At 40.0% G+C, this 12,076-nt stretch overlaps 1 protein-coding gene across 1 annotated transcript in view; it reads right to left on the reverse strand.

Moving 5' to 3' along the window:
• RLF (rearranged L-myc fusion) overlaps positions 1-12,076 on the reverse strand; it is a 62,102-nt gene that overhangs the window by 37,159 nt on the left and 12,867 nt on the right. The window contains exons 2-3 of the mRNA XM_019512069.1: positions 11,240-11,414; positions 1,364-1,445 (exon numbers count right to left, since the gene is read on the reverse strand). Coding sequence (XP_019367614.1) covers positions 1,364-1,445; positions 11,240-11,414 — 257 coding nt within the window. The remainder of the gene's footprint in view (positions 1-1,363; positions 1,446-11,239; positions 11,415-12,076) is intronic.

Below are 12,076 nucleotides of genomic sequence, written 5' to 3' on the forward strand. Positions count from 1 at the left end.
AGCTGCCCACAGTGAGGGAGGTAGTGGGGCAGCAGGAAGGGGGGGTGGGGGCAGGGGGAAGGGTAGCTTTCACAGCCGTGTGCCCTCCTGGGGGAGATATTGGGGGGGGGCATGAGCCCCCAGGCCCGGTCTGTGTGCAGACCAAGAGCAGGCTGCCTGCTGTGACCTCTTCCTGAAGAGGCTGGGCAGGGGCTGTAGCACTGGGAGGGGGCACTACAGCCACTCCAAAATTCACTGTAACTACCCTGTAGCTCCGCCCCTCCCATGCCCCTTCCCCGCCCCATACACTTACCGGCTGACCCAGCTCTCCAAGCTGCTGGGCTGCATTCCTGGCTACATGCATGCTGTGGCTGTGCTCATGCACATGGCATTTATCGATGACTATCAGCCACATTGGCCAAAAAAAGCCTATTGCCGATAATGTTAATTTTCCTTTTATCAGTGCTAATATGATATGGACTGATATATCAGTGCGCCTCTATAAGACACCATCAAATCCCTTGCAGAAAGTTACTCAATGTATTTTTTTCTTGAATTAGTGACGGAGACAACTAATTTAAGCAATTATTTTACTCTACCAACACAATTATAGCCAGCCTTAAAAGTGAATCTTAGTTACAACACTGGGGAACCTTCCTTATGTGGAAAGATTCAAGGAGCTCAATTTCTATAGTTTTCCAAAGACAAAGGGATGACTTGATCAATATTGAAATATCTACATGGGGAACAAAGTGGATACAGGGCTCTTTACTTTGGCAGATTAAACTAGATCCAGTGGCTAGAAGCTGAAACTGGATAGGTTCAGGTGAAACTACACAAAAATTTGAGCCTTTTCCTGAGACTACTATATTCAGAGATTCATCATTTTGAAAAGTTACTGCTACTGAAACTGTCATGCATATGCAAAGCACATCTTCAAGTGACTGGTTCATGTAGTGTTCCTGCCTTTAAGAAAAGTGACTTATCAACTTTTAAAAGCTTTTCTTTTATTAGTTCCCACCCCCACTTTATTATTTAATTGCAACCTCATACTTTCATAAAATGACACTAGCCTTGTCATTTACTACGCACATTTCTGTCTGTGACTTTGTCCATGTTTTCCTACCACTGCAATGCAAGGTCTTCAGATAATCACCCTCTTATACAAGCCCTCCCTCTACACCCCATTGACATATGCCCAGATGGAATCGTGTCCTCAGACATTCCACAGACATCTACGTCTTTCATTGCCAGTTTCTTTGGGTCATTGTACAGTTTGTCCAATACACATCTGACATTTTAACTGTAAAAAAAATGGTAATTTAATAAATAACAAAATGAGACAGAAAGCAACATTAGAAAACCTGAACTGAAACATGCTTACCCGCATAGACTGATGGAATCCTAACCATACTTCACGTGGCAATTCACTTTCAGGAATTGAAAGCAGTAGTTCAAAACAGCTCCTGCAACAGAACAGCTGTTTAAGCAAGCCAACTAATGTGTTTTAACAGCAAATGGGGAAATAGCATTTTATTGCAGTCTTGTTTTACTCTCAAACTACATTTAAGTGGTTGTTTTATTTGAGAATATTAACAACTTGGGGGAGGAATGGGAGGGAGAAAGAAGGGAAGGGGAAACAACACAGAGACATAATAACTAACCCAAAGGAACTCAGGCATTATAAAATGCAAGAAATTCAGAGTTAAGATTAAATTATGAAGTTCTTCAAACATGCTAAAGGAAAAAATGTGCAATTAAGGCATCCAGACAATATTAATTATACCTTGTAAAGACCTCCTAAAACAACCACACTGTTCTGAAAAAAAATGTTGATAAACTTGACAATATTAATTAGACCACCCCCCAGAACCTTACAGGGAAGCATCTCTTTCCAGTTCACATCTAGCATGCAAGGAGATAGGACTTTCCTATGTAGTTCTATGGAACTGCTCTCAGTGAATCAATGAATTCCTGCCTTGGTAAGACAAGGTTCAAACAATCGCTAGCTGCTGAAAAGGAAGACGCCCACCAAGACTCTAGTCTGGAGAAAGGTTTCCTCAGTAAAAACCCATGCTGCAGTACATTTCCACTATACACAAGTCATGTCTTCAGCACAGAGGGCAGAGTGCTGCAAAGAACACCATTCCTACAGTGCAAAAGGTAGAGGAAGTGACCGACAATGCCAGAACTACCATGTACCTATACACACAGTAGCCCTATACCAAAGTCCTAAAGGCTTTTGTCCAAATGTCACAACCCTTGATAATCACTTTGAAGGGAAGCCAGGCAGTCAACCTGTCCCATACACACAGCTTGGCAGTTCCTTGCACTACAAGACTCACAACTCTGCATGTCCTCTCCACTATTATATACAGCATGTGCATCAAATCCCTGCCTGTCATACAGTCTCATCATGCAATCAGATATTCAGGCAATCAATCATTTTGGAAGTGATGCACAAAAAGGGACTAACAGCTTGAAGTTATAGCCCCGAACACAGCTTTTAAAAGCAGGAAGATTTGTGGAAGGATTTGCTCCTGAGTCAGGTCTTGGGAGCTAAGCTAGAAAGCCCACCCCCTCATAGCTGCTAAAATTCTTGTGAACACCAAGAGATTCCCCAGCTAGAGAGATGTAGGAAGAAGAGCAAGCCTAGAAGACTAAAATGATCAGGAGTCCACTATCACAGCCTGTAAATAACTTATAGCGAGAACTCTAATAGAGGGTTTCTACGCTAGCAGACATGAGTTGGAACAATTTTATGAAGGGATAGTTCTGATTCATATTATAGCTTCACTCAGAAGGCAGTGTAGAGTTGCACCTTGTAGACTAATTCAATTAATTTAACTGATTAGCCTATATGGTACAACTGCACCCTGATTTCTGCCTGACTTCAGATTAACAAAACTATTTCTTTGTATTTAAATGACCATGTTCCTTTCCATTTAGTAGCCCTGCTCTCTGCACAACCGTTTATAGCACCTGATGAAGTGGGCAGTAGCCTACAAAAGCTCATGCCTCTCTGCAATAATCTGTCAGCTGCCACAGCACCCTGCCTTCCACCTAGTATGTCTTGCTACCTCTCTCTAGAAGCTTGTGTTCAGTGTCACCAATCAGGTTTTTCAGCTACTATGTTCCAAGAAACATCACCCCCCATCCATAACATTTGCTCCTTCATGTAGAATCACGTGCAACTGTACGACTCCTGGCAGATGTCAGATTTACTGTGCAATTAACATGTTAATTGCAAGACAAACTATAATATGGGAGAAAGAATTTACATTGAGATAAAATGGCAAAAGCAGCCACGAAGATGCTCTACATTTAATGTGGTACATCTTAGCGATTGGCTTGTATCCTGCTCGAAACAGAAGTTTGGCATGTGTCCCAGACCCAGGGCAGGCCCCTGCTTGATCCCATGGATCACTTTATCATTGGGACTGGACAGGGGGTGGCCCCAGGTCCTGGCATGCCCAGTTGCCAGACTCCCCATGTGTCAGCAGCTTGAAAGGGTGCCAGAGGAAGTGTAGCACTGAGGGATGGATGCCAGACTTCCTGTGCACTGGCAATCACTAAATTTGCTTGGCTGGTTGAGTCAAGCAACTTTAGATAGCTGTGCATGAAAGTAACTTCTTCAGTGGATTAAACTACTTCTTGAATCTGTGGCATCCATAAATTTAATCTGTAACAGTATTTTCTCAGGAATCATAAATGCCTTGATTTGAATACCAATTTCTGCAGGACCACATCAGAAACAGATGTGCTGGATCAGTGGTGTTCAACCTTTTTGCCCTGCAGGCCAGATTGGTGGGCCTAATCCAGTGAACAGGGGATATATGTAGCCTGGCCTGATCCAGCCATGAGGAACTTGGAAATCTGGCAGCAGGGGAGGAGGGCAGTATTATTAATTGCCCTGTTCACCCACAGCCAAAATTTCCTGACCCATGGGCTGAATGCCATGGCTCTGTGGACTAGATCTGGCCTGCAGGCCAGGGTTTAAGCACCCCTGTATTAGATCAATGGCAGCCAACCTTTAAGAGACCTGGGCTGGAACAACCCAGTTCTGGTCCAAAGCAGGCTGGCAGGTTCAGGGGTATGTCAGCTGCAGGGGCTTGGTTTGTGCCCACGCAGAGACCAGGCAGCTAGGAGCTGTACTTGTGCAACTGACCCCCTTTTTCTGGCTGCAGCGTGGGCAGAGCCTCTAGCTGGTGGGAACCCTAGCTGGGACTGGGCAATTAGAAACTAGGTCTGTCTACGTCACTTTCCTGCACTTCCCTGCCTCAGCCCTCGGCAGGGAAAAAACCCTCCAGTATCATGGCCGTAGTTGCCAACCCCTGCACTAAACGTTTCCTCCTTGACATTCATGCCAAGATCAAACGTTAACCATATGTTATTCCATTTAACATACATCATATAGTTTTTACAATGCTCATTTTTAAAAATCAGGAAAACATGCAGCACTAAATTTAAGCATACAGATCCTCAAGAGATATTAGACACAGCTACACTCGGAAGGCAGGCTATTACACTGAAATCAGTTAACACTAAATTTTATTTCAATTATGTGCAAGTCAATAAATTAAAATACTAATGTAGGATGCTTTCCACTCCTCAAAATAAATATCATATGGAATTGAGATATTTAACTGAAACCCCGTAAAAAATTAAATACATAAAAAAACCCAATAACTTTTGATCAAACTTGTATCCATGAAAGTGGTATCAAGTTTAACAATACCGAGTTTATCTAAAACCATGCTGACTACCACAAACACTAAACAGACAGTTCAATTAAAGTTTTATCTTGGCTTTGGTGTCAGATTAACAGGTTTAGAATTACCAGATCACCCCTCTGGCAATTAATTTTACAATATCTTCTCAACAGCGCTCAAGTTCTTTGCAATGTCTCCTGCTATTCAAGATTTATTGAAAATTAGCATCAGTAGCCCATGCAACTCTTCCAAACACTCTTAAAACTCCTGGTTAAAAGTTATCCAGACTTTAATACAAAGTTAAATGCTTTCTTGTAAAAATCAGGACATCTTCCTTCCTTATTACTAAGATAGAGATTATTTTGCCATAATAGCATTTACTGCTTTGTAAGATTCTTTCCATAGACAAACGTATTTTTTTAAAACTGTTTTATCACTGACAGTTTCACCAGTTCCATTTGTACCACTGGTAAAGTTCCTTTTATTCCTTGTATTTAAAAGATTTGTCATTTTTCTTAAACCCACTGGTCACAGACTTCTTTCCTCTAAATATCTTTAGCCTCCTTTATCTCTTTTCTATGCACTATGGTCAATTTTTCCCCACCTGTCATTTTACCTTGTTGTTTTTCACAGCCAGATCTATATGGAGAAAATGTTTGAGAGATGGGGAAGCTACATTTCCCACAGTGGTAGTAAAGCAACAAGCCCCAAGAAGCTGAGCACTTTTCCAATAACATAGCCAACAGGAAGATGGAGACAAAAAGCAATTTTTGAACTAACTACACACAAAAAAAACCTCAACAACAAAAAAAACCAAACCAAACAATGCCCCCCTTCCCCAAAACCACCTAGTCACCCAACCCAGCACTATCTTAAATCACTGCCTTGAATCCTGGAATTCTTCTGGGGGGGCAGGGGGGGGGAATATTACTTTTCATGCAGAGTTTAAGCTTCAGAATAGTTTATATAAGCATATGCAATATGAATAAAGAACCACCACACTCCCTCAAAAATCAAGACACCTAATATTGCATATCCAATTTTGATTTTGCTCCTTTGTGCCAAGGCACGAAAACAATCTTAAATCAAAACCCATACTTTCTCATATTTATTTCTTTAGCTATAATTTCTTCTGATCTCATACTTATATTAATTTTAATAGAGCTCTAGTATCAGTTTATTAATTTGACCCAAATCCCAAGTGTCACCATGCTCTTAACTATTGATGTCAGCTAAACTTGCAAGTACTCACTACTTCAAAAACCAAGACTTGTGATTAAAAATTAGTACTTATTTCCTTATGATCCAAGTGAAAAAATCATAAAAAAAGTAAATCTGAAAGGGAACTCAGGAGGTCATCTAATTTAACCCCTTGCTCAAGGCTGGATCAGCCCCACATACTGTATTTACTTGAATATGAGGTGACCCCCTCCCCCAACTCAGCATGAGGGGTAAAGCTTATATTCTCATACAAAGCAAAGGGGGGGAGAGAGCAGGGCGGTTGAAGCAGGCAGCTGCTGCAGCTCAGACTCTGGCCCTGAGCCCAGGTCAGGACCAGAGTCAGACCCACAGCAGCCTCCTGCCTCCCTCCCTCCCCCCGTTTCCCCCAGCTTTGGCATGTGGAATATAGCAGACAACAGATGCCTCATGTTACAGATTATACTAGGCAAAATAATAGGTGATCATGTAATTAATGACTACCAGAACTACATGATGCAGAATTTTAGTCACCGGTGTTAATTCATCATTTTGCCAGTGTTTCATTAATAGCTGCACAGACTCTTTGTGTTTAAAGAAAACCATAAAAAGAAAGTGAAATTAATAGAAACAAATAAAGTCTGCACAGCTTCAAAACTGATACCTTGAAAAATGCAAATTGAATACGCAAGTTCTATATTCAGGCTAGACACCAAAATGCCAACCTTAACTAAAGTTATCAGAAGCAAAATGTTTTGATTATGGCCTAAATCAGAGCTTAAAGTGTGTCATATCTTTTTAAAACCATTACCTCTCAATCATTCCTTTACACTATTTAAAAATTGGAACAGGTGACATGCTGGGCTCTCCAGAACTTGTGCCAGGAGCACGGGGTACAACAGCTTCTTTAATCTTGAAGTTTCCCCGTGCACCCCACTCCTGAACCCAACTGCTGACTGGTGGAGGGGGCCTATTGCTCACTGTCTGTGCCTGAGGGCTGGGAGGCAAACATCGGGATTTTAAATATGCCATGATTTTCACCTCCCAGCCAGCGGGCATAGGAACTGAGTGGAGCACACAAGAAAACTGCAAGATTGAAGCAGCCAGCAAGCTATGCACTTCCAGCACAAATTTTGGAGATCCCTAGTGACACTGCATCACAAAAAAATAAACTACTGAAGAATTCTGGGACCTTGGAAGCATCTGACATATATATTCCACATCATCATCATCTTTACATCCTTTCAAAGGAAAGCAGTTTAAACTAATTGGCAAATTTAGCACAAAACAAATAGATATAAAACTTTCATGAACAAATTTAGATTAGAAATTGGAAAATTGTTTCTAACCAAAGGAGTGAAGTTCTCGAACCACGTCACAATAGGTTTCTTAGCTCTACCACACCTAAATGTTATAAAAGTGGTTATACAAGATAAGAGCTTGTTCCAATATTAGAGTGGACTTGACCCAATCCATTGTTGTGCACCTATAAAGCAACTTTTAGAAAGCTCCAGGAAACTGCATTTAAAAAAGAAAGTTATTAAGCTGTCAGGCTTGCAAAGTTAAGCACTCAAAAATTGGAAACGCCAGTGTGACAAGGCACTGGGTACAGCTCTTTCAGTTGCTGGGCTCTTCAAAATGGCAACTGCAGTGATAAGCCAAGTGCCTTCTCCTAGTCATGTGTCTAAAGGAAACATGATTTTCTGACTAGACAGGAGATACCCAGTTAAACGAGGCCACTCCATTTTTTCCTCCTTCTCTCCAGTTACTGCCCTTCTATATTTTTCCCTTTCCTCCCCAAACAAAATGTCACTGGAAGTGAGCAGCACAGCTTGGCTACTGAGGGAACCAGCATCACTATTACTGCTCCTCTTTCAGCAACACTTCCAAAAAGACAAAAAACCCCCAAAAAACCCCACCCTGCATTTCTCTGCAGTTCAGCCACTGTATTCAGTTAAAAACTTTATCAGAAAGAACAGGGATTTGGAGGGAGGGGGAGATAATGCTAGGGGAAAAGCGAAAAAGAGAGAGTACAAGCTTTAGGAAAAGAACTAGCTTGCTGAATAGGGAAGAAAGTTAGGAAGTTCTCTCCATTTCAAAACATTAACTTGTATAATTTTCTTTACTGGTCTCTAACTGTATTTCACCTCATTCAGTGCAGTCACTAATTGATTTTTTTAAAACATTCTTAATTCATGAGAAATATTTTTTTAAATTTTGGTATGCTCCATCACCTCATGAATGATTTAAGAGACTGATGCTCTTAGAGACCCAATAATCACTCAAGTCTTATTCAGACCGTCCCCTTTTTCTCCAAGACTTCAGCAATAGCTGTATGCAAGCATCCTTTTTCAGACCTGGCAAGGAGTACCATACAGAAGTGCCTCATATTAGTGATGGCATCACACTAGCCAAGATATTCAAATAACTGCCAACAAGAAACAATTAAAAAGACCATATAAATGGCTGCCAAATGGGCACAAAGTGTATGTATTGGAGACTGCTCTCAAAACCTTTTATTCTATTAGCCCTGTGAGTCTGATATACACAGAACAGTCTTCAGACAAAAATACATTTTTCACTTTGATGGTATCTCTTGAATTTCCTTGAGGTTCTCTCTACACAAATAGGTCTTAGGTCAGGAAGGTAAGTAACTGGTGCCCAACTAAGCAGAAAAGCATCTCAACAGCAGAAGTCAACCATGTACTTAAGGGCATTGGCAAATCAGGCTCCTAGTTTATTCCTGACGGGTACTTTTGATGTGGCTAGTTCTTCATAATTACCTGTCATATGAAAGAATAACTTCAGGACACATTACACTGGTTGGTTATTTAAAAGGTTAATCTACTCTCTCTCATGTTTAATTCCTTCCTATTTTGTGAGTACAGAAATGAGAAATAGATCTGAATTAGTCATCTGGAATCTACAGGCAGAATTCAGAAGTCCCCTCACAAACTACCAGAAGTTGAAAGCAAGCACTCCTTCTGTTTTAAAAGAAAAGGGTATGGACAAACCTATAGCTTAGCCACTTTAAAATGGGACAAGGAGCAGCAGGCACCAGCTATTAGGACTTAAATATTACATCTGCATAAACTTACAGCAACACAGGCCAAGTAAATTGCTCTTTGACCCTGGACGAAGCAGGGTCTGCGTAATTCTGCTACAGTCATGCAGACATTAACAGCTACAGTTTAACACCTTGCATTGGTATCCACCAATAGTGATGGGATTGTTACCACAGGCTATACCCAAAATAGTCCTAATGTAAGAGAACTACCATCACGGACAGAAAGCAAGGATTATTTCCCCCCCCTCAGTGCTCTCAGTCTACACTTTTGCTTTTCCACAAGGGACACTTTCTATCTTAACACCGCATAGTAAAGATACAGACAAAGCTTAAGCTTGTGTCATAAATTCCCCCCATAACCCCAATTTACAATGAAACAAAGGTTTTCTTAATGCTCCAAATTTATGAAGCAGTTTGGCATACTAGTTCTATCATTTTCTTGTCCAAGGAACAATACCATGAATTCCCAACAATTATTTGCCAAATTTAACGCCTTGCTTTAAAGCTCTTTCTTACCTTCTTCCCATAAAGAAAAAAAGCCTGACAAAACCCAGCATGCTCTTTCTTCCCTCCTCACATTTCTACTCCCTAAATCACCAGATTCTCCCCCTGGCTGCCTCTTCCTTATCAAACTTCCTCCCCCCTCATCCAGCAAACATACTATGGTGTCACATACTATGGTGTCCTCTTATTCTCAGTCAGCTCTTTGAACCACTCCCACTGCCCTTTATCACTAAGTTTATACTGGCTGTGGGGCTTGCACATGCAACAATGAATTCCTCTACAAACTGATTTCAGTTTTCTTCATTCTAGTGGATAGGGGAAACTTTCTTTTACTTGCACAAATCTGGCATAGAGATTTGATATTTTATTTCAAAGAACAGGCTCCAACAATAGATAGTTTAGAGACCTGTGATTAAACACAATAAAAAGACTCGCACATGAAGATACTGAAAGACTGGAACCATTTAGTTTAGAAGGGAGATGAACAGGATACAAGTATGAAAAATAGTGAGTGATATAGGAAAGGTAAATAGGGGAGTTATTCAACTTCTTATAACAGGGAGATTCCATAAAAAAAAAGAAAACAGCCAGCCATTAAAAAATGATGAAAATATTTTGCATATTACATGACTGACAATCTGATTGAACATGGTGAGTTCTATAGTCTTTTGTTTAAAATGGAAAAATGAATAAAGACAAAAACAAAAATGGAGAGTGTTTTGTAATAAGAAAAATTTTTTTCAAAAAGAAATAAGAGCATTTACTTTGAGAAATGTGTGGTCTTAATCCTTTGTTTACATTTTATATTCTTGAAGGAATATACCAACACAAAAGAAGACCATGTGGAAATTATACTCAGGTCACAGACAAAACAGGAAAGTTACTGACTTAAGATTTTTCAGCTTTCAAGGTATCTACTTTATATAAAAATTGCCAGGGCCATGTCAAAATTTATTACAGAATTAAGAGGAATCCAACTTCAGTTGGACAATAACCATAAATGAACAGAAGTTTTCTGGGTAGCTACTAGAAGCCTATCCAACATTAAAGATTGTACTAATATAATCATCAATGCATAAATAAATCCCAACAGCAGCAGCATCTCCCAATGCCTGAAGAAGGGTGTTTGTGCCCAACAGTTTGCAAGTAACTTTTTTCTAACTATTTAGTTGGCCTAATAAAGAGATATCACATCTACCCAAAGAACCTTGCCTGCCTATGTGCTTAGACCAGGGGTGGGCAATTATTTTGGGTAGAGGGCCACTTACTGAGTTTTGGCAAGCCATTGAGGGCCGCATGACAGGCAGCCCAAGGCAGATTAATATTAATTTTCTAAATGTTTTAGGGGCCTCATGGACCAGATAAAATGGCCTGGCAGGCCATATCCGGCCCCCAACCCGCATTTTGCCTACCCCTGGCTTAGACCAAAGCAATTAATGACCAGACTGACTATTTCCCTGGTAACTACAGCATGGAACACAACTTCACTAATTCATACACTTTAGTTAGCATAAAAGGCAGCAATCTTACTGCTTTTTAGAGACTGAGAAATACAGTGCTACATACTGCAATTTCACACTACAACAAAGCTTCACAAAATATACAAAAGTACATTTCCTAGTAGATAAAATACTTTTACAGCTACAATTGTCAAATTAAAATACAAGTCCTACTACATTTTATCACATCATGTTGTGGCCTTATTGTTTACTAATTTCAAAGTTAACCAGGTTGTATTATGCTGATTTTGTAAAATAAATGTACCAAATTAAAGACTTACAGTACTAGCCGGCCAAGAACCAGAAGAACATCTTCACATTCTGTAGTCAAGTAAGGTCGTGCATTTGCAAAACTTTGGATGGAGATTCGATACACTTCCAAAAAAGGCAAAATATGTTCTGATGCACCCCGGGTGCCAGCATACTGTAATAATGTCTGAAAGAAAACAAAATTTTCTTATGAAAATTTCTCTGCTTTAATACGACATGTTCCCACTCTAAAAGGTGTCCAGAAAAGCTACAGCGTCTTCTCCAACAGAAATATTTATATCAGAACCAGAAGAACTTTTATAAACTACACATACTGATTTCAATCATGATAATGAGGTAGAAAAGAGTGAGCTAAATTCTGTATCGACTTGCATAAGAGAATTGATAAATACATTTCTAGTAGAGAAACAAATCCTGCCCACATCTCCCTTAGAAACATATGGGCAAAAGTGAAATTTTCCAGTTTAGTGGGAATGCACAGGAAAACACTAATATTTGAAGATAAAAAGGACATTACAGAGCTAACACTTGGAAAAACACTGTCATTATGCAAAATAATATTAACTTACTCTAAAAGAACCACAAAACCCAAGGCACCCTATTATTTATGCAGACATATTTCAAAACAGAACCATGGTACCTTTTAATACTTGGCCTTAGCCCTCATCTCTTACGCACATGCAATGCAGGCAAGCTTCAATCTAATCATTTTCAAAGTGAAACAAAACAAATTTCAAGTATTAGATTTGCCATAGTCTGCTTGACAATCATTTTCCCAATATTAAACTTGCAAAGTAATGCAGTGTCATCTAGCAAAAGAGACCCAAGCCTAGGACTAAGTAGACCAT

This window comes from Gavialis gangeticus, unplaced genomic scaffold (assembly GCF_001723915.1).
Source record: "Gavialis gangeticus isolate Ggan-Ray unplaced genomic scaffold, GavGan_comp1, whole genome shotgun sequence".
In the NCBI taxonomy this organism is placed as follows: domain Eukaryota; kingdom Metazoa; phylum Chordata; order Crocodylia; family Gavialidae; genus Gavialis; species Gavialis gangeticus.